At 54.7% G+C, this 26,170-nt stretch overlaps 4 protein-coding genes across 7 annotated transcripts in view; 2 read left to right on the top strand and 2 right to left on the bottom strand.

The window, feature by feature from the left end:
* Positions 1-1,696: 1,696 nt before the first annotated feature.
* Positions 1,697-11,303, top strand: SMARCD2 (SWI/SNF related, matrix associated, actin dependent regulator of chromatin, subfamily d, member 2). The gene is made up of 13 exons (XM_027517605.1): positions 1,697-2,240; positions 6,607-6,791; positions 6,983-7,025; positions 7,186-7,308; positions 8,039-8,194; positions 8,605-8,700; positions 8,840-8,941; positions 9,091-9,252; positions 9,377-9,474; positions 9,638-9,773; positions 9,933-10,055; positions 10,174-10,275; positions 10,367-11,303. Exons 1-13 carry the CDS (start codon positions 2,025-2,027, stop codon positions 10,418-10,420), a joined length of 1,596 nt encoding a protein of 531 aa, XP_027373406.1. The 5' UTR covers positions 1,697-2,024; the 3' UTR covers positions 10,421-11,303.
* A 51-nt stretch (positions 11,304-11,354) lies between these two features.
* Positions 11,355-15,990, bottom strand: PSMC5 (proteasome 26S subunit, ATPase 5). 2 transcript variants are annotated; one of them, XM_027517627.1, is made up of 12 exons: positions 15,883-15,990; positions 15,275-15,346; positions 13,666-13,735; positions 13,353-13,450; positions 13,132-13,188; positions 12,824-13,054; positions 12,411-12,537; positions 12,135-12,325; positions 11,933-12,031; positions 11,742-11,852; positions 11,567-11,653; positions 11,355-11,464 (listed from the first exon to the last, which is right to left on the bottom strand). In XM_027517627.1, exons 1-12 carry the CDS (start codon positions 15,904-15,906, stop codon positions 11,411-11,413), a joined length of 1,221 nt encoding a protein of 406 aa, XP_027373428.1. In that variant the 5' UTR covers positions 15,907-15,990; the 3' UTR covers positions 11,355-11,410. The 2 variants fall into 2 exon arrangements, with proteins under 2 accessions (XP_027373428.1, XP_027373429.1); XM_027517628.1 differs by lacking the exon at positions 15,883-15,990 and adding an exon at positions 15,512-15,686.
* Positions 15,991-16,065: 75 nt separating this feature from the next.
* On the top strand, positions 16,066-24,476 carry FTSJ3 (FtsJ RNA methyltransferase homolog 3). Its single transcript, XM_027517599.1, has 20 exons — positions 16,066-16,545; positions 16,722-16,827; positions 17,759-17,805; positions 17,929-18,008; positions 18,434-18,533; positions 18,626-18,820; positions 18,901-19,016; positions 19,138-19,242; positions 19,325-19,425; positions 19,657-19,737; positions 19,829-19,975; positions 20,101-20,236; positions 21,654-21,835; positions 22,045-22,162; positions 22,246-22,508; positions 22,745-22,833; positions 22,919-23,018; positions 23,110-23,293; positions 23,379-23,473; positions 23,556-24,476. Exons 1-20 carry the CDS (start codon positions 16,479-16,481, stop codon positions 23,746-23,748), a joined length of 2,505 nt encoding a protein of 834 aa, XP_027373400.1. The 5' UTR covers positions 16,066-16,478; the 3' UTR covers positions 23,749-24,476.
* Positions 24,268-26,170, bottom strand: part of DDX42 (DEAD-box helicase 42) — a 35,867-nt gene continuing 33,964 nt past the window's right edge. For all 3 annotated transcript variants that reach the window (XM_027517596.1, XM_027517597.1, XM_027517598.1), the window contains one exon: positions 24,268-25,885. In XM_027517596.1, the coding sequence (XP_027373397.1) occupies positions 25,157-25,885 (729 nt within the window). In that variant the 3' untranslated portion in view covers positions 24,268-25,156. The remainder of the gene's footprint in view (positions 25,886-26,170) is intronic.

Genomic DNA, 26,170 nt, shown 5'->3' with positions numbered 1-26,170 from the left:
ATCCCAGGGACGGGGCAGCCTGGTGGGCTGCCGTCTATGGGGTCACACAGAGTCGGACACGACTGAAGTGACTTAGCAGCAGTAGCAGCAGCAGGGATTAAATGAGGTAATGTGTAGTAAATGCTTAATAAATGTTAGCTATTCTCTGCCTACTGTCTAGGAAATCTTTCTCAATTTCTACCATGTCTTAGATATATGTTTTCCCCCTAAAACCTTGAGGATATTTTTTTCATAGCAATTAACTCATTGCTGACATTATCATTTTATCTCATTGCACTTGAAGATCATTCACTTGTTTACACATACACAGAGGGTTGTACCAGAATTATTTGGGAGGTCTTTTTCTGAATACAGCACAGGGATCCAGTAGTTGTGTGTGTGTATGTATAGGGGGGTGGCTTGGCAAGGATAGTCTGGAATAGCTCCCCAGCGGATTCACCCCTACTACTTCCTCTGGAACTGCTGTTGCTCTAGCAGCTTGAAAGGGCTGAAATGGACATCAACTGCATTGTCAAGAATTCTTTACCCACTCTGCAGTGGTGGGGAAGGGCCCTGGTGGAACAATTCCAGTGGTTTGTTCTCAGACTCGCAGGTAACCCACTTTTAGGGAGAAAGAGGAGAGGGATCTCTGAGAAGACAGGAGAGCAGCAGCAGCAACAGCAGGGTCTATCACTGAAGGATAAAGCTACCAGGAAGTAGAGATGGGTAGAACTAATAAAAAAGGGTTGCACTATGAACAGGATCTGGGGTGCTTTGGTGCAAGACTTGGTTGGGGATGAAAACATAAAACAGAGAACTTATATGAAAAATTCTATCTTCGTGTACTGAGTAGCAACAGCATTGCTTGAGAGCCTGTTAAGAATGCAGAATCTTGATCCCTAGCCTAGAACCCAAGCTTACAGAATCATAGTCTGCATTTTAAACAAAAGCCCAGGTGTTTCTTATGCTCCTTAGAGTTTGAGGAGCACTGGTCTGTATCATGGAAAGTCACAGAACACCTGGCAAGGCTGAAGCACTTTTGAGTACCTCTGACATAGGGCTGATTTCTGAAAAAGTATTGAAGTTTTGAAAGTCGCTATAAATCTTGGAGACAGACCTTATTTAACTCTAGGAGTCTTCTCGGAATGCAAAATTCCTTTGCCTAGAAACATCTCTTGTGGATTAAAGTTATTACTAGGCTTCCTTAATGGGAGGCAGAGGCACATTAAAAATATGCGATAAGAGCTCGGCGCTTGGCCAATTCAACCCTTCACACAGTGGATCGGGTCCGGAGCAGCCAAGTCCGTTGGCAGCTCTGGCTTTTAAAGTCAAGTTGGCAGCTGCCCTGCCGCAGAGAGAAGCTCGTTGTCTTTAATTCTAAAAACGTAGAAACGAGGACAAAACTTTTTTAGGGAGCGTGACCCGGTACCTCGGGGATTCGACTGCACCGATGAGAAATCAGCAACTACTCTTACACCGTAGTCTTACCTCCTGACCTTCGACCTCTGCCCCCCTTCCCCCGGCATTTCCGTGTGCCCCTTCCGCTCCCGCCCCTCCGGTGGAGGGCCGACCCAAGGGATGTGGGCGGGGCTTCGGGGGCCGGAGGTTAGGGGCGGTGCCTGTTGGGGGCGGGTCTCGCGAGGGGCGGGATTTGAGGAGACATCCTCGCATTGGGCGACTAGGTATAGGCGGGGCTTAGTGCTGGGCTGGGTTAGGCGGGGCAGGGAGTTAGTTACCGCCTCTGGGTAACTGGACGCTGGCGGCCAAACCTCGGAGGCCCGGGGAGGCAGCGGGCCCGTAGCGGATCCCGGATCCGGAATTTTCCGGGCAGGACCGGAATCAAGATCGGCCCTGCCCCAAAGTGGGTTTCTGAAGAACTCGCTAACTTGGATTAGGAAAGCCCGGAATCCGGATCAACAAGCCCCAGAACCCGGAATTTAGATCGGAAAGTCCCGGAGCACGGAGTGCGGAGCGAACTCAGCGCGGAGCGAACTCAGCGCGGAGCCCGGAGTCCGGACTGAGACACCGCCGGACGGGACGGAGCGATGTCGGGCCGTGGCGCGGGCGGGTTCCCGCTGCCCCCGCTGAGCCCTGGCGGCGGCGCGGTTGCCGCGGCCCTGGGAGCGCCGCCTCCGCCGGCGGGACCCGGCATGCTGCCCGGACCGGCGCTTAGGGGGCCCGGGCCGGCTGGAGGCGTGGGGGGCCCCGGGGCCGCTGCCTTCCGCCCCATGGGCCCCGCGGGCCCGGCGGCGCAGTACCAGGTGAGGAGGGCGGATGGGCGGGTGGCGCAGCGAGCACTCCCGGGTCAGGGGGCCTCGAGTGAGGGCCCTGGGGCAGCCTCCTGAATAGGGGGCACAGAGGCTCTGCATGTGGATTTCACGGGGCATGGTGGGGGGCAAGGCTGGGGACCCTCGGGCTCGGCCAGGTGGGGGTGGAGGACTTGAGGGAGAATGTAAGAACGACTCGGGTGGAGGGTTTGAAGCATTTGGGAGCGTCTCGGGATCTTCCTTGGAACAGGGATTCTGAGTGAGAGATGGGAGGCGTAGTCGAAGCTAGTGAGAATGAGAGATCTAGTATAGATTCTCGGGTAAAGGGTCCTGGGAAGTGATGAGAAAGTTTTGGGAAAGAGCCCTCATTGAGAAAGCAGGGTTACCCTGCATCGGTCTTGGTCCTACTCCAAGTCTGCTCTGGGTTTTTTTTTCTCCCCCTAGTTGGGAACTGGCAGAGTTTTAGCGTGTCTGAGATGGCTCCCAGCTGCTAAGGAGGAGGAAGAAGGGCCTGGCTTCCCAGGGGCACAGAAGGCAGAGCGTGGGGATTGCACCCCGTGCAAGGGGAATCTACTCCTGGGCCAGGCCCTGGCACCTTCACACAGGGATGCCTCTAGGTTAGATCAGAGAGGGTCGTGGACAGGCCTGAGGAAGGAGGAAAGCTTAGTCCATTTTGGACAGACTTTCTGGCTTTCTGCCTGGTGTCAGAGTGTCCAGGAGTTGATTAGTCTGGAGGAACAGAGAGGCACCACTGAGTACTGCTGGTCTGGGACTGGAGGAGCCTGCAGAGAGTTGCTTCAAAGGGTTCTGTCTGACCCCTTCTGGGTCTGGCTTTGCAGAGGACTTCTCGGGTTGCAGCTTCAAAGGCCATCAAGAGACTGCGGGGTCAGTGTGTGAGGAATCAGCCTGACACTGGGGGTGGGCTCATCAGTCCCCAAGTCCATTGTTTCTGATTGCCCCAGAATGCTTGGGAATTGCCCTCATCCTTTTCCCCCCGCCCTCCTCTCCACTTTTAATTAGCCTTTAGGTTCTAAACAAGGACATATCCCAGTCTGTGTGCCCTAGCACTTGACACTGACGTCTTGCTAGTCTCTCAGGGCACCTGGGAGATTCTCATGTCTCCTCTCCCTTTCGCCCCCAGGTAGAGGTCCCGTAAGTGGATCCTCATAGAGTAGGAGCCCTGGGTCCCCACTTTGTGAAGAGATGCTTCACTGGGATGGTGATTTTTCCTCCTTGCTCCTCATGTTCCCTCTTCTCTCTGAACCAAGGATCTGGCTATTGACAGAGACAGACCTGGTCCCCAAGACTCCAGCTGGGATTCATCTTTCCCATCTTGCTCTCACTCCAGGGGATTCATGGGCCCAGAGTGTCACTGAGGGATCCCTGTGTCTGTCATTCCAGCTCTTAGATGAGTTAGCTGAGGAGCCTCCCTGGGGGCCATTGGCCCCGGGGAAGGCTCCAAGAACCAGATAGGAGCCTCTCTAATTTCCTAAGCCTGGGGAAATCCCTGAGAGGACGGATTCCAGGATGATTTTGAGGGAGTGGCCTTGGACCTGTGGCAAGGCTGAGCGAACTGGCTGGGTACCCCAGGCTTCCAGGAGAGGGGACCTTGAGGAAGGCACGGAGCCTCTGCCTCCCTGGGCTTCCCCTGCAGCTTCTCACGGCCTCCTCCTCCTCCAGGGAAGGGGCATGTGTGTACGTGTAGGGGGAGGGGTGCAGAAGTAAAGATAGATGTCTGGGGAGGGAGGGCCCAGTTCACGTCTGCTGACTTCAAGGAGGATCCTGTGTGGCCTCTTTCCAAGTCCAGTTACGTGACTTCTGGGAGAAGGGACTTGAGATCTGAGGAGCAGGGGGTGTGTCTCTGCTGGGGCATGTGAGGTGAGCTGGAGGAGCGAGGCTCTCAAGCTCACGTGGGGCAAATAGGGGAGCTTACTGATGGAAGGGAAGTGATGACCCCACCTCCTTGCAGAGTGTTTCAAGCTGTGGGTCACGGTCTACTAAGGAGCTTAAAGAAAACATAATTAAAAAAAAAAAAAAACCACTACACCCCCTCCCCCGCCCCCCGCAAAGAACACAGATTGCTGGGTTCACACCAGAGAGTTGAAGGTATTTTGTATGTCTGCAGAGGTAGGTTCTCTTCTTGGTCCTTAGGCCCAGCCTTCAGAGGCACCAGGGGCCAGACTGGAGGCGGCAGCATCAGCCTGGCCTCCCACCCCTGCTGTCGTGGGCGGTGGAGCCAGAGTCCGGTTGAGGACATGGGCTGTGCTAGGCTGAGGGAGAGGAGGTTACTGCTCACATCTGAGGCTCAGGGCGTGGAGCCAGGCCTCCCTAGCCCTGCTGCAGGAAAGGGGTCAGGGAGCCTAAGAGATCAGGGCTCTGGTCTTTTTTTTTCTTTTAAGTCTTGGGTTGTTTTTTAGAAGAGGAGGAATTACTGGTGCTTCAGAGCCCAGGTGTGGAGCTTGGCCAGGCTGAGCTGGGACTGCAGGAACTGTAAGCCGCCTTTCCAGGGGCCCCTTACCCCCTCGGGAGAAGCCTGGGGCCCTGGGCGAGCTGGGGGGCCTCGCAGGCCTCCTTTAGGCCAGGCCTGTGCCGCCTGGTTTTGGGACTTCCTGTTCCGGGAGCACCTGCCTAGGCGGGCTGCGTGGTGCTCAGGACCTCCCACTCTGCAGGTTCCCTGCCTCAGTCGTTCCACCCCCTCAGCTCAGGCACTGGTGGGAAACACTGGAGTCTAGGGTGCAAGGGGGCCGGGCTCTCAGCTGTGACCACCCTGAGTTTTTTTTTCCTAGCATCTCTAGCTGTGTAGCTATGGCTCATTAAGGCAGAGAAGCAGGCTGTCTTTGCCTCTCAGCAGCTCAGAGGAGCCTCCTGCTGATGAGGAGACTTGTGGCAGGACTCCAGAGGTCCCTGACAGAGCCCCCCACGTTGAACCCCATCCTCCCAAACGCTTCCTTCCCACCCCACTCCTTTTCCCCTCCCCCTGTCTTTGGGTCGTGTTTCTTATGTTTTTCTCTGTGTTTGCCTCTGGTCAAGAATCTGACCGTCCTTGGTGAGAACGTGGGATGAGTGCTGGATGAAGAGTTGGAGCCGGAATCTCATCTCTGTGATGCTGGCGGGGAAGGGGGTTGGGGGGGCGGGGGTCCTTTGATTTGGTGTGAGTCCCCACCCAGCCTGGCTTGGTTGGCTGGTTGTGCTGGTTGCATAATCTGGGCCCTGGGGCCAGCCCTGTGAAGCTGCCAGGGACAGTGTGTGCGAGGCAGAGCTGCCAAACAGGCCTTGCAGGCAGCAGCAGCCACGAGGAAGGGGGTGGGGGCTCCTCCCCAGTGGGTTCCACAGTAATGTTGGGGAGCCGGACCTCAGTGGGAAATCCCTTCTGCAGGCCTTGAAAGGAGCCACCTCCCACCCAGCTTCCTCTGCTGATCCTAAGACTTTGATCCTTGCATCCCAGGCTAATCTTATCTCCATTCTCCAGCTTGGCATTGCCAAGCAGCCCCAGCCACCAGGTGGCGTGCGGACCGCAGGCAGAGGCCAGATGCCAGCTGCTCTCCCTTCCGCAGACCACTGGGGAGCCACAGCTTCCCCTTGGAGTCTTCAGGCCTAGAGGTTGGGGGCTGGGCAGCAGGGAGGTGAGAGAAGGGTCCAGTTCTGGATGGTGAGTAGAGTAGGGGCCATATGGCGACCAGATGGCCTGTGTACTCTGCCTGAGGCCGCCCCCACCCGTCGGGACAGGCTCCAAGCCATCCTGTTGCAGCTTGCTCACCTGGGGTACCGCTGCCGATGGGCCTGCCAGCCTGTTGGACTGCCGTTCCCTGCTCGGTCTCACCACCAGGCTGGTGACGGGGACGGGCACTGGGGCTGTGCCCCATCATCCTGCTCGCATCACAGCCACAGCCCACCTCCTGGCTACAACACTGCCCCCGGCTTCTGCCTTAAGCTGGGGGAGGAGAGGATGGAGTGCTCGGTGGGACCATCTGAGAGCCTTGAGGCCAGCTGGTCCAGGGAGCCAGGCAGAGTGTTGCTGGGGCCAGAAGGTGGTTGCAAGTGGCGATGGGCCCTGAAAAACTCCCCCAGGCCCTTCTTCTCCCTTCAGGCAAGGTTCTCCTCCCACCCCCTGGGCTCTGCGGGCCTCATTCGCTGGCACGGCTGCCAGGGCGGTTGAAGGGGGCGGGGCAGGTGTGGTTTACACTCCTGCTCTCAGGCGCCTGCTCCCCTTTGTTCCTGGCACTCCTGCCCGGGCTCGGCGGCCCTGCCGTGTGCTGCTCAGGACTGGACCCTGCCGAGGAGAGGGATGGAAGGAATGGGTTACGGGCCCCGTTGGGCCCCACCCCTGACCTATGCATCCCCATTGGCTCACTTCCCCCAGCGGCCTGGCATGTCCCCAGGGAGCCGGATGCCCATGGCTGGCTTGCAGGTGGGACCCCCTGCCGGCTCCCCCTTTGGCACAGCTGCTCCACTTCGACCTGGCATGCCACCCACCATGATGGACCCGTTCCGAAAACGCCTGCTTGTGCCTCAGGCCCAGCCCCCGATGCCTGCCCAGCGCCGGGGGTAAGACCATCCTGTTTCTTCTTCCCTTCTAGCGTAGCTCTGGCAGTAACAGGGTTTCCGCGTGTCCTAAGGGCTGTGATGACTGAGGAAGACTCCTGGTTGTCTTGGGAAGGTCCTGGGGACTGGAGCGGTGGGGAGGCGGGGAGGTCCTTTGGACCATGGACCTCTTCATTGGGTTTCTGTCCTCTTAGGTTAAAGAGGAGGAAGATGGCAGATAAAGTTCTACCTCAGCGAGTGAGTATGTTGGGAGAGGGCCTACGAGGCCCACCCAAGGGCTGGTTGGCTGAGGGTGGACTCAGTCTCCCCTCACCTTGGGGTGAGGGAGGAAGTGAGGAAGGAGCCAGAGCTGCAGCTGAAATGAGCTGATGGATCCTTGCTCCCTCCACACCTCCAGATTCGGGAGCTTGTTCCAGAGTCTCAGGCGTACATGGACCTCTTGGCTTTTGAACGGAAGCTGGACCAGACCATTGCTAGAAAGCGGATGGAGATCCAGGAGGCCATCAAAAAGCCTCTGACGGTGTGTGCAGCCCCAGCCGCTCCTGGGCCTTGCCAAGCTTCTCTCCCTCTCCCTGGCCTTGTTTTCCAGGGGCCAAGTGAGGGTCTCAGATGGGCTAGAGCAGGATGTTTTATACTATAGGATACAGCCCATTTAGCATGAATTTGCTTTAATGTGGTGAGGCCAGCCTGTTTTTAATGGAACATTAGGGTTGTAGAAATGATAAAACTTCACAGTAGCAAAGGAATTATGACATTTTTGTTTTATGTATTTGCATATATGTGCAGATCCTGGATCGTAATTTAAAGCATTAATATTATACATCATGGTCAGACGTTTGAAAGGCAAAGCTGGAGGGTAGATAAGGATAGTTCCTGTCTTCTTCCCTGTCCCTAGAGAAATTTTATCTAGATAACAGTTCCTTGAATGGTGGAGGCTTTCCAGGAGATGATGTTCTGTGGCCATGATGAGTGTTTGAGTTTCACTTAAACTATGAGCCAGCGACTTCTGATAGCACCCTCTGTGCGTCTGTCATACCACCGATCCCCTGTATTGGACCTGTTGGTACTGCATCTGTTTCCCCGTAAAGTTGTGAGTCCCTTGAAGGTGAGGGATGAGATATCCTCGCCCAGTTCCCAGGGCCTCACTAGGGGCCTGACCCACAGCCCTCTGTATAGGTGTGAGACGAGTTCAGACGGGAGGATTGGGTAGCAGCTGGTCACTGTCTAGTTAACCTGTTGTCTTTCTTTAGCAAAAACGAAAGCTGCGGATCTATATTTCCAATACATTCAGTCCCAGCAAGGCAGAAGGTGACACTGCAGGAACCACAGGGACCCCCGGAGGAACCCCTGCAGGGGACAAGGTGGCTTCCTGGGAACTCCGAGTAGAGGGAAAACTGCTGGACGATGTGAGTTGGGGAAGGAGGTGTCTGGAGGGGCGGTGGTGTGTGTGGGTCTCAGACTTGGGCCAGACACTTGGGCACTTCCGGGGTCATCCTGCTGGAGGGAGAGGGCACAGCACCCAGTCCAGAGGTGGGAGGTTTGTGTGGTTGTTACAGTGGTGTTCCTGCAGATGGCAATAGAGTGTCCTGAGGAAGGGGTGCCCTTGCTAATTCCGGTCCTTTACTGACTGACAGCGGGGCTGCCTCAGGCCCCTTTCCGTGCCTCAGGTCTCACTTTTCCCCGCTTCTTTTGGGGCCTGAGAATCCTCAGTACCCTGAGCTTTAGGACTGAAACAGTACTCCTCTGTTCAGGGCTTAGTATGTGGCTTAGGCTCGAACCTTCAGCGGCACGCGTCTCACCCTCTTTACATCCCCAGCCTAGTAAACAGAAGCGGAAGTTTTCTTCCTTCTTTAAGAGCCTTGTCATCGAGCTGGACAAGGAACTGTACGGGCCTGACAACCACCTGGTGGAGGTGAGAGCGGGCCTGGGGCTCGGGAGCACAGGGTGCCGTGCCAGGTGGGCAGAGAAATGGCCTCAGTCCCCTCGCAGGGCCAGGTGCGTATGTTGCCCGCCCCTTTGGTGATGAGCTTGACTCCCCTTCCTCCTGCCAGTGGCACCGGATGCCCACCACCCAGGAGACAGATGGCTTCCAGGTGAAACGGCCCGGAGACCTGAACGTCAAGTGCACCCTCCTGCTCATGCTGGATCATCAGGTGACAAGTGCCCTGAGGCCACGTCTGGGGTCGCGGGGACTCTCGTCTGGGGCTAGGGGCAGGTGCCTATCGTAAACCCTTCCTGTCCCTGCCCTAGTCTGCTTTGGTTTTTTTTTTTCCCTCCTCTGACTCCTGTCTGTCCATGCCAGCCCCCGCAGTACAAGCTGGACCCCCGCCTGGCGAGGCTGCTAGGGGTGCACACGCAGACGAGGGCTGCCATCATGCAGGCCCTGTGGCTCTACATCAAACACAACCAGCTGCAGGACGGCCACGAGCGCGAGTACATCAACTGCAACCGCTACTTCCGCCAGGTTAGCGGGGACACCGCCCCCTCCCCACCGGCCCCCGCCTTGCTGTCGCGCCACACCGCCCCGGGACGGGCCACTGCCCCGTGTGCCCGCCAGGGCGTCACCCACCCTCTGGCGCCCTCCCCAGATCTTCAGCTGCGGCCGACTACGTTTCTCTGAGATTCCCATGAAGCTGGCGGGGTTGCTGCAGCATCCAGACCCCATTGTCATCAACCACGTCATCAGGTAAACGGGAAGGGGAGGAAGGCTGCTCGCAGGGCAGTTTACCTTTGGCTTGAATTAAAGCCAAAGCAAAGCAGCACGTTTGGTTTCTTGCTCCCTGGGTGTGTGTGGTTTGGCCCCGGGCGGGTGGGAGGGAAGTTAGCTCCCTCTCCCGTGTGCCGTGTAGCGTGGACCCTAACGACCAGAAGAAGACAGCCTGTTACGACATTGATGTGGAGGTGGATGACCCGCTCAAGGCCCAGATGAGCAATTTTCTGGCCTCTACCACCAATCAGCAGGAGATCGCCTCCCTTGATGTCAAGGTGGGCCCCAACCTCCTCTGGGCCCCAGTGAGCGTGGGCAGGTGTCGGGCATTTCCATTTATATAGCACCTTGGGATGAGACCTGAGTCCTTTGGGGTTGGGGCTGGAAGCGGATCTTGTCGGGGTGGGAGCCAGTCTGACATGTACCCCTTTGCCCAGATCCACGAGACTATTGAGTCCATCAACCAGCTGAAGACCCAGAGGGATTTCATGCTCAGTTTTAGCACTGACCCCCAGGACTTCATCCAGGAGTGGCTCCGTTCCCAGCGCCGGGACCTCAAGGTGTGCCCCTTTTTCCTGAGGGTGATCCCACGTTAAGCTCTGGGGGTTCTGTCCCCAGCACCCTTCTTCTGGCTCAGGGGTGGGAATCGTGTTCAGCTCTCCTCCTGGCGCTCTACAGATCATCACTGATGTGATTGGGAACCCGGAGGAGGAGAGACGAGCAGCTTTCTACCACCAGCCCTGGGCCCAGGAAGCAGTGGGGAGGCACATCTTTGCCAAGGTGAGGCGGCTCTGCCCTGGCTGGCCTGGAGGGCACACCGGAGGGCAGGGTGGGCAGCCGGGCCTGAGCCGCTGGTCTGTCCCTCCTCCAGGTGCAGCAACGAAGGCAGGAACTGGAACAGGTGCTGGGAATCCGCCTGACCTAACTGCTCAGGGACCCCTTCTTTTCTTCCCAGACTGGAGCCACACCCTCAGCCTGGAAGGGGACCACCCTCTGGGGCGCAGACACGTAGGATAACGAGGGGGTGAGGGGCACGTCCAGTCATCCTCGGCTCCCCGGCTTTAGTTTCTTAAGTGTAGTGATAGGATTCCTTGTTGCTTGGTCCTCCAAAGCCTTTTACTTACACATTGGCTTTAACTGGGTTCACGAGAAGCCTCCTATGCCCCCTGCAGGCAGGCCCGAGAAGGACCTGGAGGCTCTGCTTTGACATTGTAACCAAGACCTTTTGGAACCAAAGGCCCCTGGCTTTGCTTGTTTACAGACCCCCTTGGGGCGAGTGTCCATGCTGGCTCCAGGGAGCGGGGAGAGGAAGAGGGGCACGGCTCCCTTTCTTCCCAGCCTTTCCAAACCAAAGTTCTTTGCCATTCCACCAGCCCAGCCTTGCTGCTGGTAATTTCCTTTCTTTCGGGTTATTTGCACTATTTGTGGAGCAGGATTTTCTATGCGGGAGCCACTTTTTTATGGGGATGTGTTAGGGGTTTTCAGGGAGCCCTACTTGGGGGTCCCTCCTTATTTTCTTTTCTCAATCTATGCAAGCGGCTCTGGCCGCCATCATCTCCTGCGATGCCAGAGGGCTGCCACCCCGGTTCTTGGGCCCAGAGGGTAACGCCTCCTAGGGAGAGGGCACCCTAATTTCTCTGGCGTGGCCCGAGGCATGGGTGTGAGTGTGCTCGGTGGAGGGCAGTGGGAGACGGGGAGGACTGTTGCTGCTCTTTGGAGCCTGGTAAGGAGGGTGGGCCGAGGGCTTGGCAAACGCCACATCTGGCAGGTTTGGAAATTTCCAAATAAATCTTTGTTTATTGGTGGTACCCAGACTTGGTGATTGAACAGTGCGGCCGCTGATTAACAGACTCAAGTCCTCAAGGTCTTGACTGGCAGAGCTTTATTTGAGGGATCCACACGAAGGACATCCACCTCACTTCCATAGTTTCTTGATGGACATGTTTTTCTCACTGTCCTTTTGCATGACCTGGAGAGAGAGAGCATTTGAGTTAGAGAGCCAGTGAACAAGTACCCGACCCCACTGCTCCAGAGCCACCACCAGCAAAGGCAGAAAGGTGTGGCCCCGTACCTTAGCCACTGCCATCTCAAAGTCCTCCTGCGTGACGTGGACGCGGCGCTCCCGCAGCGCGTACATGCCAGCCTCGGTGCACACGCCCTGAGCAGGGAAGAAGGCGGCGCTGCCGTTGTGCCCTGAACCCAGTGCTTCCTGCCTCTGCCCCCTTTCCCTTGGGCACTCCTGTTACCTTCACTTCAGCCCCTGACGCTCCTGGCATGAGCTCAGCAATTTTTCTCAGGTTGATCCCCCGGGTCAGGTTCATTTTCCGAGAATGGATCTTCAAAATGTCCAGCCGGGCCTAGCGATGGGAGGGGAAAAGCCTGAGCCCAGGGCCTACCACCACAGCTGGGGCCGCTGCCAATGCTGCTTATTACAAACCTCCTCGTTGGGGGGTGGGAATTCAATTTTTCTGTCTATGCGCCCTGGGCGGAGCAGCGCCGAGTCTAGGATGTCAATCCTATTGGTTGCCATGATAACCTGAGTGGACAAAGCAGGTGGCGTCAGCTAAGCCCTTCCGAAGGCAGGCTGCACCTCACCCAGGGCCTTCCCTTGGTCCTTCCCCCAGCCGACCCCACCGTACCTTGATATTCTTGGTGGCCTCAAAGCCATCCAGCTGGTTGAGCAGCTCCAGCATAGTGCGCTGGACTTCACTGTCCCCTCCAGAGCCCCCCTCCAGCCTCGAGGAGCCAATGGAGTCAATTTCATCCATGAAGATGATAGATGGAGCGTGTTCTCGGGCCATGACAAACAGCTCCCTCACCATCCGCGCCCCTGTGCGGAGACCAAGCCGGGTGTCAACGAGCTAACGAGTTCCGCCCCCTCCCCACCTTAGTTTCATGTTTATGACCACAGTTACCTTCCCCGATGAATTTCTGTACCAATTCAGAGCCAGACACACGAATGAAGGTGCAGTCTGTATGATGTGCCACGGCCCGGGCCAGCAGTGTCTTCCCCGTGCCCGGAGGTCCGTATAGCAGTACCCCCTAGAGAGCAAGGGTGGGGCTCAGGGAAGGAAGCTGGCCCCCATGTTTCATTCAAGGAACATTTACTGAGTGTTTGCACTGTACCAGATTCCATGTTAGACACTAGAGATAAAGAAGTGAACGTCAAAGTCCTTTCTGGAGCGTAAACCCAAACCATTCGATGGCCTGGTAGCGTCTCTTCCCCCAGCCCCTGGCTGAGCAGGACCAGTGGAAGCAAGCTCCAGTCTACCCGGGGTGGGGTAGCTGTACAGTAGCAGCATGGCCCTCGCACAGAAGCTCTGCTCACCTTGGGCTGCGCGATGCCCAGTGCTTCAAACAGCTCAGGATGCTTCACAGGCAGCTCAATCACTTCTTTGATCTCCTTGATCTGTTTGTCCAGTCCACCAATCATCTCGTAAGTTGAGTCTGGCACCTTCTCCACCATCATCAGGGACACCAGCGGGTCCACCTTGTTAGGCAGGATCTTGTGCAGAGTGTAGCTATCATTTCTGAGGGCCACCCGGCAATTGGGTGTCACCTGGGCAAGGGACAGAGGTTCAGGAAGTGGTGTGGTGAGAGCTGACCCCCACCTCCCACCTCCCGGGCTGCACTCACATCATTGATGTCGATGTTCTTGTCCACGTCGACGACAAACTTGCCCTCCGGATGTACCTACAGAAACAAGGGCGTATGACCGTCCCTGACAGTTACCAAATCACTAACCTCACCCAGAAGACCCATGAGTCTTACACCAAGGTGAGAACAATGTCCTCACGGCGCATAAAGGTACGGGAATGCAGAGGCAGGTGGCTGGTGCCGGGTCCTGCTGCCTTTACCTTGACTAGCACTTTTTTCTTATCCATGGCCCGGACTACTTCCCCCACGTAGGAGCCCTGTTCCTGCAGCAGCTGTAGCTCCTCCCGCAGCAGGCGAACTAGATGGGAAGCAGACACCATGATTAATCAGAAGTTTTGAAGGGAAGGACTCAAAAAAGAAAGTCTAGAATTCACGTGTTTAAAGAGATTACAATGAAACTCAAGAGAGAGATGAAGCAGTGGGCACTTAGGTGAAGACTCGCTTCAAGGAGACTGAACACTCAGACCTCACACCAGTTGCCTCCATGCAGCCCTCCCATCTTTCCCTCCTCACCTTTTGCATTAAGCTCATTCCTCTGTGCCTGTAGCCTCCGGAGATTTTGGCTCTTATCATTCACAATCAGCTATTGGAGAACAAGAAGCAAAGGGTGGAAAACAGGAGGAGGTTAAAATCTTGGCTAAGACCCTCATAGGCTGATATGAGCTGAGTGAGGAAAGCACAGGGCACCTGCATTCCCCATTCAGATTCTCCAATATGACTTCAGCCTTGACCCTGTCCTCCAAGAGCACCTCTGGAGCGCAGGACAACCATGGGGGCGGGGTGGGGGGAGCTGCTTGTCTAATACTGGTCTAGGAATAACACACCGTAACGGAGACAAGTAACAGCTGATTAACATAGTTTCTCAGAGTGGGAACTTGGGTATCGAGGGAAGATTTCTGAGTCAGAATGCTAAGTTCCAGCCCCACTGCTGGCAATCACCAGCTGAGTTAAAGCCAAAGAAAACCATGAGAAAGGTCTAGATCTGTTACCAAACTGCAAGTGGGTATAGCACCCCCATCCTGGCTCTTTCCAGGATTAACATAAGGAACAAAGGAAAGCACACATTGTTGTTCAGTCGCTAACTCGTGTCTGACTCTTTGTGACCCCATCGACTGTAGCACACCAGACTTTCCTGTCCTTCACTATCTCCTGGAGTTTCCTCAAATTCATGTCTACTGAGTCAGTGATGCTATCCAACCATCTCATCCTCTGTCGCCTCCTTCTCCTCTTGCCCTCAGTTTTTCCCAACATCAGGGTCTTTTCTGATGAGTTGACTCTTCATGTTGGGTCACCAAAGTATTAGAGCTTCAGCATCAGTCCTTCCAATGAATATTCAGGGTTGATTTCCTTTAGGATTGACTGGTTTGATCTCCATGCAGTCCAAGGGACTCTCAAGTTTTCCCCAGCACCACAATTCAACAGCATGAATTCTTCAGTGCTCAGCTTTCTTTATGGTTCAACTCTCAAATCCATACATAACTACTGGAAAAACTACAGCTTTGACTATATGGACCTTTGTTACACAGGTAAAGCATTTCAAAAATGACAAACCAAATATGATACTCACAAATGTACCTGAAGTTCCTGAAGAATTTATTTCCTGAAGAAATGTACCTGAAGAATTTTCCCTTGCGGCACGCCTCCATCCAATTTACGTTATTTTCCTTATTTCTGTGGTCCTTGCTGCTTCTCTAGGCTAGAGCACTGGGCTGTTCAGTTTCATTTCATTCAGTTCCATGGAATCAGCATTTTCCAGACTCCTCAATTCTTTCTTCTCTCACTCTGCCCCAACCCTTCTCTGATAAATGTCATTTCCTGACCCTATGTCTTCTCTTCACAAGAAACTGTTTCATTAGGGTTTTAAAAGGAACGACTTTTGGCTAGGGGGTACTTTTATGTTAAAATTTGACTCTTGAAGATGTGTAAGAAACTGTGAACATTAATTATCTTCAAAAATGTGGGATTTGAGGGGAACACGAGACAGTTAATTTCATATATTTTATACTATTAACTTGTTATCAATACTACTTTTTCCACTGCGCCGCAGTGGAATTACATGGATTTGTAGAGATCCGCTCATCCCCCGTCTAGCTCCCTCTGGACCTTTGAAGTCCGTTCTCACCTGGAGTTCTTCAATCTTGGACAGATAATATTGGCGGAGTCCACTGCCTGCTTTCCCCTCTTCCAGCTCCATCTGAGGACAAAGTGTAATTATTAACCAAAAGGCTAAACATCCAGGGGATAAAGCTACTTCCACGTTGATTTCGGAGATTTAAGGTTTGTGTTCTCGTCCCTCACTCCATCTCTTCACAACCATTTCCTTAAGACTAAACTAAAACAGAATGAGAATGCCGCCTACCTCTTAAGACTTTCAGAAGGATCAAGAAACAGCGCACCCGGAACGCTACACAATCCCGAGATGTTATTTGTACAGGCGCAGCCAGCAGGAAGCACGGGGCCCCCGACTCCCGCAAGAGTGGGTTCACGCTCCCACTGCTCTCACCACTCCTCCTCACTCAATCGGCTTCCACCCGGTCTTCCACTCCCGGCCCCGCCGTGACCCGCCGCGGGCGGCGCTGACACAGCAGATCCGGTCCCAGACAGGGCCCAGTCTAGATTGGCCCACCCACCCCGGGCTCCCCCGACCCGCTGGCCCCGGCTGGCTGCCCACCTCGGATCGCACCTGCTTCGCATCCAGCCCCAGTCCCCGCCCGGCCGCCGCCGCCATACCTGCTCTGGTCCGTCAAGCGCCATCTTCCCTCTTCCGCGGAGACCGCCGGCATCAGAGCCGCTTTGGCGCGCAGGCGCAAAGCCGGCGCTTGCTGGGGTGGGGGTACCAAAGACTCGGGAAGAGAACAGTTCCGGGTCAATGGGCGGGGTGTGAGGACGGAAGGTAACAAATAACAAGGGCCATGAGGGGAGAGACGGGGGTACGCGAGATCAGGATCTTTGGTGTAAAAGGCACAGAACTCCTAGTTACTCTCTAGAAATTCGGTTTTGGCGCCATTTCTCGTGGTGCCAGCTTCCAACATGTAAAACCTGGGGAAGGATTACAGAGAATAAGATTTGTGGCCACGCTCTAAATGGCGGAAAACTTGGAGCCGGGACGCGAGGGACGCAAGCGGAAGCGGAAGTACGTATGCTGCCCACATGTGTCTCTCCAGGGTGGAGAAAACGGTGCTGGTTGCCGGTGAGTGGTGTCGAGTGGGACTCTGAGTGTCTCCGCGACGGCGAGTGGAAAACGGAAAGCGGAATCTAGTGCTCCGGGAAGAGACGTTCCAAATTCTGCTTTCTCTCCCGATTGAGTGGTGCCTCCACGTTACACCATGGGCAAAAAGAGCAAAGTCGGAAAGAGCCGGCGGGACAAGTTCTATCACTTGGCGAAGGAGACCGGTGAGTCAGGGTTCGTGCTGTCAGAGCGGGCGAGCCACCGACCTTGGTCGGTTCGCCCCGCTTTCCGAATATTGAGTTTCTTTTCCGCAGAAGGGGTAGTGGGTCGGGAGGCCGCAGAAATCCCGTTGGGAAAGCGCTTCGCGGACCTTGTTACAGTATTTTGTCGCCGCCTCCAGGTTACCGGTCCCGCTCTGCTTTCAAGCTGATCCAGCTGAATCGCCGCTTTCAATTTCTGCAAAAAGCCCGAGCATTGCTGGACCTGTGCGCTGCACCGGGTGGATGGTGGGTAACACCTTGGCACCTGACGCTCCTTATGGAAACTTTCTGGGTTCCAGCCTTGGATGACTGAGAATTGCGTTGAGGGGCGGGAGGGATACAATAATACCAGCCTCAAATTTCTGTACACCCCAGAACTGTAAGCTTCAGGAGGGATTTAGAACGTGTACATACGTTTGACTGGTACTGACCAGCGTTCTTCAGTTCCATTCAGTTGCTCAGTCGTGTCCGACTCTTTGCGACCCCATGGACTTCTGCACACCTGGCCTCCCTGGCCTCCCTGTCCATCACCAACTCCTGGAGCTTGCTCAGACTCATGTCCATCGAGTTGGTGATGCCATCCAACTATCTCATCTTCTGTCGTCCCCTTCTGCCTTCAATCTTTCCCAGACCAGGGTTCTTTGCGTTCCCCAATCAGTAGAAATTGATTAGGGGCCAGACAGGAAATTCAGGCAAAGCTTTATTGGGGCCCCTGCTGCAGCAGGAGGGCATGAGAACGAGTAACACGTTCCGTTGGTTGCTAGCTCCCGGAGGGGTATGAGCTGATTCTTTATATGGGGTGAGGGTTGCTGTGTATCTAGGAGCCCAGCCTTAGGAGTGGCTTAGGTGGTTTGCTCACCCCTTTGGTGATGGTGAGTGTCAGGGGCAAGTGCAGGACCCTGCTTTTGCTCTAGCTCTTCATAAGTGGCAGTGGATTTGTTTGTTTTTTGTCTTTTGTATCTTGTCCAAAATTTACCCCAGCTGGGCATGCATACAGTTATTTTTAGTCACTTGTGGTTTGTATTTTATTACTTGAGGAGTTGTTTGTTCAACTGCAAACACTGCAGCAAAAGGTCCCAGGTCCTAGAGACTCCCAACACTAGGGGTGGGAGATCAGATTGTCAAGGGAGAGGGAGAGGTGGTCGAGGGTATTTTAATCTTTACTTCTCTTTTATAGGCTGCAAGTGGCTGCCAAGTTTATGCCCGTATCCAGCCTTATTGTGGGTGAGTGACCGGTGGCTCTCTTAGGTGTGCCAGGGGGTGGGAGAGTGACACACTATGGTTCTGCATTTCCTTCCTCCCTGCTTGAGGCAGCCTTTTGGAATCCTCTGCCCTCTTTTCTTCCAGGAGTGGATCTGGTCCCAATCAAGCCTCTTCCCAATGTGGTGACCCTCCAGGAGGACATCACAACAGAACGCTGTAGGCAGGTAATAGGAACCTTCTTTGTCCCATTCTTTTGATAAGTAGACATCTGCATCCATCCCTCTTCCCACCCTGATCCCCTGAAGGCACGTTTTTCCTGTTTACCATGCCCTAAGCAGTGTCCACAGATTCTCTCTCTGACAAGGCCCAAAGACACTGTCCATCCAGCCTTTGTTTATTCACGAAAGAGGTCTTTGGAGTTAGAGGAAGTGCAGAGATTTCCATGAAATCCTTTCCAGCAGGTTTTCTATAGACTAAGCTCCACGAGGACAGATAGGTTTGCTTATCGTTGTATCCCCTGTCCACGGCACAGGAATTGGCCTGTGGCGGGCACTCAACAAATGATTGGGTGGACAGATGGCTGAACCCAGTGATTCTGTTCACAGCCATGTCTGTATTTCAGTTACAGTAATCTCTTCCTTCTCTGTAGGCCCTGAGGAAGGAGCTGAAAACCTGGAAGGTTGATGTTGTGCTCAATGATGGGGCCCCCAACGTCGGGGCTAGCTGGGCCCATGATGCTTACTCACAAGGTGCCGGGGTCAGAGGACGTGGAGATGAGGGTGGAGGCGGGCATGCCCTCTCAGGCTGCGGAGGTCCTCAGCTTACCATCTCTGTCCCATAGCCCATTTGACGCTGATGGCTCTGCGTTTGGCTTGTGACTTTCTGGGCCGTGGTGGCTGCTTCATCACAAAGGTTTTCCGTTCCCGGGACTATCAGCCCTTACTGTGGATCTTCCAGCAGCTCTTCCGCCGTGTCCAGGCCACCAAGCCCCAAGCCTCTCGTCATGAATCTGCAGAGATCTTTGTAGTCTGCCAAGGTGGGTGTAACTTCATTTGTTCTCTTGATTCAGTCTCCTACCTACCAAAGTACACTTGCTTGTGAATCCTATTATCTTAGGTTTCCTGGCTCCTGACAAGGTTGACAGTAAATTCTTTGACCCCAAGTTTGCATTCAAGGAAGTTGAAGTTCAGGCCAAGACTGTTACAGAATTGGTGACTAAGAAGAAGCCAAAGGTGTGTTAAGGGAGTGGGCCCACTCTCAGGTCATGGAACATGGGGGAGGCTGGGCCTGGTGGGTCCTACAGACAGCCCAGAAGGGACTGACTGCTCAACCTTCGTTATTTCCCTTCTTAAGGCTGAAGGCTACGCTGAGGGTGACCTTACTCTCTATCATCGAACCTCCGTCACTGATTTCCTCCGAGCTGCCAACCCTGTTGACTTCCTCTCCAAAGCCAGTGAAGTGAGTCCCCAGACTTGAGGGCTGTGGGGGAGCCCTGGAAACAGGGCCTGAGCATCTCCCTATTCTTCTCCCCCCAAAACAGATCTCACTAGACGACGAAGAGCTGGCACAGCATCCAGCCACCACCGAGGACATTCGGGTGTGCTGTCAGGACATCAAAGTGCTGGGGCGCAAGGAGCTCAGGTTCACGCTGGGGGTGGGCAGAAGTTCTGGGAGCCCCGAGGGCAGCGGGGAGGCCTGGGAGGGACATGATGCTGGATCTTGGGGAACAGGATGCTGCTGTGCTGGAGATGTGGGGTCGGGGCCTGAGTCCTCGGACTTATGTGGCTCACACGTGAGGTTTGGGGTATGGACCTAAACCAGGAGGAGGTTGGGACGGCGACAGTAGGGTCAGGAATGGTATTTCTGGGGCAGGTCCCTACTGAACTGGAGAACGAAGCTTCGGCGATACGTGGCCAAGAAGCTGAAGGAGCAAGCAAAGGCACTGGACATCAGGTGAGGAGGGAGCTAAGCCAGGGCAGGTGCTGAGCAGGTGTTGGCGGGAGGCGTCTGTGGAGATAATCAGCTCCTGGGACACTTGTGTCAGCCTCAGCTCCGGGGAGGAAGAGGAAGGAGAGGAGGAGGAGGCCGCAGCCGGGACTGGGCCGCAGCCATCTCAGGAGGAGGAGGAGGAGGAACAGCTGAACCGGACTCTGGCGGAGATGAAGGCCCAGGAGGTGGCAGAATTAAAGAGGTGAGGGGAGCTGGGGGACCACCACGGCCGAGTCCCTTGGTGGGTAAAGATCCGGAAGAGTGTGAAGGCCTGGCTGGGGAGTCTCCAGAACTGGGCAGCTGGAACTCTTCAACCCTGCCCCTCAGGAAGAAGAAGAAGCTGCTGCGTGAGCAGAGGAAGCAGCGGGAGCGCGTGGAGCTGAAGATGGATCTTCCCGGGGTTTCTATCGCAGATGAGGGGGAGACTGGCATGTTCTCCCTGCGTACCATCCGGGGTCACCAGGTGAGGTGGAGTGGGGCCCCCGCAGGAGATGGCAGGACCTGTGTGGGTGTTTAGAGGTGGGCGCCCTGGAGGCCTTTGGTTTGGTACGCTGAATGGCTCGTGGCTGCTGTCTTCGCCCATAAATGACTTGGTGAGGGGAGGCTGGGAAAAAACAAGAGCCTTGTATTTCAAAGACCAGGAGGAGACGTACATCTAAAATAATGGTAGAGTAGGAAGCTTTGTGATGCTAAAGCTGAAACTCCAGTACTTTGGCCACCTCATGCGAAGAGTTGACTCATTGGAAAAGACTGATGCTGGGAGGGATTGGGGGCAGGAGGAGAAGGGGACGACAGAGGATGAGATGGCTGGATGGCATCACTGACTCAATGGACATGAGTCTGAGTGAACTCCAGGAGTTGGTGATGGACAGGGAGGCCTGGCGTGCTGCAATTCATGGGGTCGCAAAGAGTTGGACACGACTGAGCGACTGAACTGAACTGAGGAAGCTTTGTGAGTGTGATGTAGATTTATTTGTCCTTGTAGAACTAGAGTATCAGAACCACAAGGCTCTCGTTGCCAGATTAGGTGATAAGTGATGCAGCCAGGGTTCCTGGGTTTCCAGCGCGTATGCTCGGGGGTCTGCCTCGGGGAGGCGGGCACAGTGTTGCTCAGTTCACTGGGACCAAGTCAGCGCCTGGCTGCACTGGGCTGTTGGACGGTGCTTTCTGCTGAATGCTAGAGAGTCTGCTTTTTCTGGTAAAAGCAGCATCACAAATAAAATGAGCTTCTGTGGGTCTTGTGTGGAAAGGTAACAGCTGGGTCACATCATACTGGAGCCAGAGAGCATGCTGGTCCTGGAGCGGACCATGCCTTTCGCATGCTTTGCCTCTCTCCTCATCTGTAAAAGATATTAACAGAAACCACCTACTAGGGTGCTAGGAAGGAATAAACAAAGATGGTTAGATGTGATTGCTGGTGTGTAAGTCAGGAAATAGTAGCTGTCTTTGCCATGAGAACAGATTTTGGAGTTGACAAGTGGTTTATAAGTGAAACAGTTCTTCCTGTTAGATGTATGTTGCTGGGCTCCTTTATTCAACGGAAACAACAGTTGTAGACGTTCTCCAGTGATAAGGTGCCTTCTGAGTAATTCGAAAACCAGTGATTTTAAAACATTTTAAAGTTTGGCACCAGTTAGGCCATGGGGTGCTTTTCCATAAACCTGTTCCTTCCAGTAATTGAAGAAGAGAATGCTGAGTGGCGTGGCCTAGGATGGGGTGTTTTAAACAGTTAACCCCGTCACCTCCCTGTCTATAAAAGGAGGTAATGTACTTGCCACAGTGTGTTTTCTAACGTTGCTGAGACTAAGATGGTGAACCGGGAGGGCTACAGCAGTGTGTTCCTTGTCGTGCCCTTGACCTCTGTTTCTGTCGCTCCTCAGTTGTTAGAGGAGGTAACACAGGGGGACATGAGTGCTGCAGACGCGTTTTTGTCCGACCTGCCACGAGATGACATCTATGTATCAGATGGTGAGGATGACGACGACGCATCTCTGGGTAGTGACCTGGATCCAGAGGAGCTGGCAGGAGTCAAAGAACCTCAGAGTCTAAAGGACCGAAAGTGGTAAGGAGTGAGTGAGTGTGAGTGTGAGTGAGTGAGTGAGTGAGTGAGTGAGTGAGTGAGTGAGTGAGTGTGTGTGTGTGTGTGTGTGTGTGTGTGTGTGTGTGTCTGCAGAGGTGTCTATAGGGCACCCTCAGCTCAAGTCCCCAGTGGGAGTGGGGGGCAGCAAGCCCTCCAGGGCATTGACGCACCCACTGACCTTGGGACTACAGTGTACGATTTGCTGAAGCGGAAGATGATAAAGAGGAGGAAGAAGAGAATCCACTGTTGGTACCATTGGAGGAAAAGGCGGTGCTGCAGGAAGAACAGGCCAGCCTGTGGTTCTCCAAGGTAAGCAGAGGCTAGGGGCCGAGACAGACCAGGGCTGGCATTCCCCGAGAGAGAGGGGGTGCCTGACGATTCCCCCATCGCAGGACGGCTTCAGTGGGATTGAGGACGACGCCGACGAGGCCCTGGAGATCAGTCAGGCCCAGCTGTTGTTTGAGAGCCGTCGCAAGGGGCAGCAGCCGCCGCCACCGCCTTCCAATGAGGAGACCAAAAGCAAGCCTCCCCCATGCCAGGGTGAGGCCCCTAAGGAGGTGGGGGCTCCTAAGGGATCAGAGGTCGCCCCTGGGCCTGGAGAGGAGGAGCGCGATGGCAGCTCCGACAGCGACAGCAGCAGCGAGGACGAGGAGAGGTGAGTGGTGGCGGCTGACGGGAGGGCTCAAGGAGCAGCAGTGGTTCTGGCCCATCGTCTGGGAGCTGGAGCTGGAGAGCTAAATACAGATGGTTCTGGTTTAAGTGATCTGCAGTGCAGCCTGAGGGCAAGGTTTCTGGAAGTTCCCCAGGCAGTTTTAATTAAGAACTAGGGTTGGGTCTGGGTGGCGTGGGGTACGGTGGGACATGGGTGCACGTCCTTCCCCTCTTGCACAGCTGGAAATCACAGCGCGGGAAGAAGCGCGGCCGTGGGCCTAAGTCAGAGGACGACGATGGGTTTGAGGTGGTGCCTATCGAGGACCCCGGTGAGAGCGCGGCACTGAGTGGGAGGGAAGGCCGCCGGAGGTGTGGGTATTGGGGCGGAGCTGTGACCTCTGCTTCCCTCCCTAGTGAAGCATCGGATCCTGGACCCTGAAGGCCTTGCTCTAGGTGCACTTATTGCTTCTTCCAAAAAAGCCAAGAGGGACCTCATAGACGACTCCTTCAGCCGGTGAGGGGCCAGAAGTCATGAGAATCGACCTGGGCAGGGTGTGGCAGGGCTGGTTTCTGTGAAATCCTGATCTGGTGTTCTCTCCACCTAGGTACACGTTCAATGAGGACGAGGGGGAGCTTCCAGACTGGTTTGTGCAGGAGGAAAAGCAGCACAGGATACGACAGTTGCCTGTCAATAAGAAGGAAGTGGAACACTACCGCAAACGCTGGCGGGAAATCAATGCACGGCCCATCAAGAAAGTGGCTGAGGCCAAGGCCAGAAAGAAACGGAGGGTGAGCTTGGGGCTGAGATGCTGGGTGGGCTGGGCTGGGCAGGGGTAGGAGAAGAGGCTGGCCTGACTGTGAGGTCCCCCGACAGATGCTCAAGAAGCTGGAGCAGACTAAGAAGAAGGCAGAAGCTGTGGTTAACACGGTGGACATCTCAGAACGGGAGAAAGTGGCACAGCTTCGAAGGTGAGGGGCCGGGGGTCACCCACAAAGGTACACGGAATCAGGGAGCGGCAGGAAGCCTCTAACCTGTGTCTTCCGCTTACAGTCTCTACAGGAAGGCCGGGCTTGGAAAAGAGAAACGCCAGGTCACCTATGTGGTAGCCAAAAAAGGTGTGGGCCGCAAAGTGTGCCGGCCAGCTGGGGTCAGAGGTCACTTCAAGGTGGTGGATTCGAGGATGAAGAAGGACCAAAGAGCACAGCAGAGGAAGGAGCAGAAGAAAAAGCACAAGCGGAAGTGAGCGGGGCCGCTAGGGCCTCTGCGGGACTGTGAGGACGAGGAGGGGTTCAGTGCCCCTTCCGGCCTCCTTGGTGCCAGCCCTGCCCTTGCCTGCCTCAGTCTTTGAAAAGACAGGTTCCAGCTACCTGCACTCTAGTGGTCCTGGGCAGTGAGGGGGGCGTCATACTGACTGGAAGAAAGGGCTCCCATCAAAGCCCCACTAAAAATGCCGTTGGCGCTATCAGAGCCCACAACCCTTCTGTGAAGGACGTGGGGCACTGGGCAAGAAGTCTCACCACCGTTAAATCATAAGGGAAGCCCCATACCACAGTGGCAGCCACTGCAGCCTGTGCCTGGGCAAGTGGTTCTCTCGAGTCTTCCCCGGTTATCATCTGAATAAAACCAGGATAGATGTCTGACAGTTCAGTTCCTGGGAACGTGACAGATCCAACACTTGGGTGTTCGCACCCCTGTGCACTGTGCTAATCGTATTTCTATGTTCCAGCTCATGGTGAAGTAGAAATGACAAGCAATCCACAGGTCCCAGTAGTAAAACATTTACTAGAGCAAGCAGAAAGGAATGCACATCTTAAAGAAACCTTCACAAAGTCACAAAATTTGAAGTATGTATATTTCTTTTCCTTTTATAAACAAGATAGAACAAAAATCATCAAAATCATTTCAGCAAAAGATTTTTCTACCATCGTGGCAAGTTAAAAAAAATACAATGAAATAGAAGACACTTTAAAAGCTGTTGTTGGGTTTTTTTTTTTTTTTTCCATTTTAAATTTAGCAACAGTTTAGGCCCAGAGCAGTCCTGTTTCCAGGATCATCTTTACCCCTCAGCTGCAGGGACTCTGGGTCTGGTAGGCTGCTGCTTCCTGCCTCAGGGCTGGACACTAAGCTGGCTGGGAAACCTGAGCGTCAACTCTCATGTAGCATCAGGCCCCTCCCCTCCCCCCACCTCCCCTGCAGAGGATTGGAAGCGCTTCCGTGCACATCCCAACACCTCCAATGACTGATCTACACCATCAATCCAGCCTCAAATGAGGACTGCCTGGCCACAGAAAAACTTGATGTTTTTAAGGTGACACTTTAGTAAAAAATATGCACTACATACAATATAAACCTAGAGTGAGTTTTGTGCCCTGTAAGGCCCCTTCTCCCAAGGTATCCTCAACTGACCCTCGTGACACTCACCCAGAGCCAAAAGAAGCTGCCGACTCTGGCTTCTTCTAAGACGAAAGCAGCTTCCCAAGAAAATACCTGAAACGTTCCCTAGGTGAATGGGTCACGTCTCCAAACTCCAGCTGTCCACTAAGGGCCCAGGGTCTTTATACCTTGGGCCCCAACCCAGCCCTGAGACACCTAGTTACCAAATCTAAAAATAAAATTAAAGACAACTGATTTCACACTTCAGCACATACCCTCTAACTGTCCCACCGACTTTTCTTGCGCTTGGGCGGCTCGGGGACAGCAAAACCATCAGGAGTCTTATCTGTCTTGCTGTCCATCTTGTCCACCTTGGGGCTGTCCACCTTGGGGTCCATCTTGCTTTCACGATTACAACTTTCCTTCCTGCTTTCACCATTCCGACCGTCATTGGCACCCCGGCTCTCCCCGTGTCGGCCTCCGCCCCCTCCATGCCTGTTCTCTCCATGAGGATGACCATCAGCATGACGGCGGCTATCGGTGTGACGGCTGCTGCTCTCTGGGTAGCGGTATCCATCTCCGTGGCGACCCCCATCTCCATGGCGACCCCCATCTCCATGCCGTGGGCTATCGCCATGCCGATTGCCACTCTCTCCATGGCTGTGACGACTTCCACCCCGGTTCTCAGTATATCGCTCTCTTTTCCCATTGCCACCCCCAGTCCCTTCTCGGCTGTTACTCCCTGAAGCTGTGTTGTTGACCCCTGGAGCTCCGGCAGAAGGGTAGGTCACCGGGGCACTGCTGAGGTTCCCAGGACTGCCAAAGCCTGGGATACCCTTCGTGGCGCTGGCAATGGGGCTGTCAGGACTGCTGTGGCCCTGCTGGGCTGAATTAGTTGGAACTGAATTCAAGCTCCCTGCACTAGTCCATCCGCTCGCCCCAGCTGCAGAGCTTCCAGCCTTCTGGTTGCTTAAACTGGCAGCAACAAAGTGACTCTTGTACTGTGACTAAGAGAGACAAGAGCAGTGGGTGAGACAGTAAGTTTAAGAAACCTAATGGCCCAGCTAGCTAACTGGAGGTACAGAAGAATGAGAGGCGATTCAGGGCATAAGAGACACAGAACCAAACTTGTCTCAGCTGAAAAATGGCAATCACTCTCAACTAGATTACAAGAGCCTTGGCACCTTGATGTTTCTTAGAGCAGGGAGGGAACACTGATACTGTTGTAGGTCGAGGGCCCTGAGCGTGCCTGAAGGGGATGACCAGCAACAGGGGTTTGTCCAGCCTCTACA

The sequence above is a fragment of the Bos indicus x Bos taurus genome, chromosome 19, assembly GCF_003369695.1.
Source record: "Bos indicus x Bos taurus breed Angus x Brahman F1 hybrid chromosome 19, Bos_hybrid_MaternalHap_v2.0, whole genome shotgun sequence".
Taxonomy (NCBI): Eukaryota; Metazoa; Chordata; class Mammalia; order Artiodactyla; family Bovidae; genus Bos; species Bos indicus x Bos taurus.
The sequence above is the reverse complement of the archived record's forward strand: the minus strand, read 5'-3'. Positions and strand labels throughout refer to the sequence as shown.

Bases quoted from the DNA above. Each gene is read 5' to 3' on its own strand.
- SMARCD2 (XM_027517605.1), top strand. From the start codon at position 2,025: ATGTCGGGCCGTGGCGCGGGCGGGTTCCCGCTGCCCCCGCTGAGCCCT. The intron at 7,026-7,185 runs GTGAGTATGTTG...CCACACCTCCAG, and splicing joins ATAAAGTTCTACCTCAGCGA to ATTCGGGAGCTTGTTCCAGA. The intron at 8,942-9,090 runs GTGACAAGTGCC...TGTCCATGCCAG, and splicing joins TGCTCATGCTGGATCATCAG to CCCCCGCAGTACAAGCTGGA.
- PSMC5 (XM_027517627.1), bottom strand. From the start codon at position 15,906: ATGGCGCTTGACGGACCAGAGCAG. The intron at 15,347-15,882 runs GTATGGCGGCGG...CTTTGTCCTCAG, and splicing joins CGCTTGACGGACCAGAGCAG to ATGGAGCTGGAAGAGGGGAA. The intron at 13,055-13,131 runs GTGAGTGCAGCC...TCCCTTGCCCAG, and splicing joins AGAACATCGACATCAATGAT to GTGACACCCAATTGCCGGGT.
- FTSJ3 (XM_027517599.1), top strand. From the start codon at position 16,479: ATGGGCAAAAAGAGCAAAGTCGGAAAGAGCCGGCGGGACAAGTTCTAT. The intron at 23,019-23,109 runs GTGAGGGGCCAG...CTCTCCACCTAG, and splicing joins ATAGACGACTCCTTCAGCCG to GTACACGTTCAATGAGGACG. The intron at 23,294-23,378 runs GTGAGCTTGGGG...GTCCCCCGACAG, and splicing joins AGGCCAGAAAGAAACGGAGG to ATGCTCAAGAAGCTGGAGCA.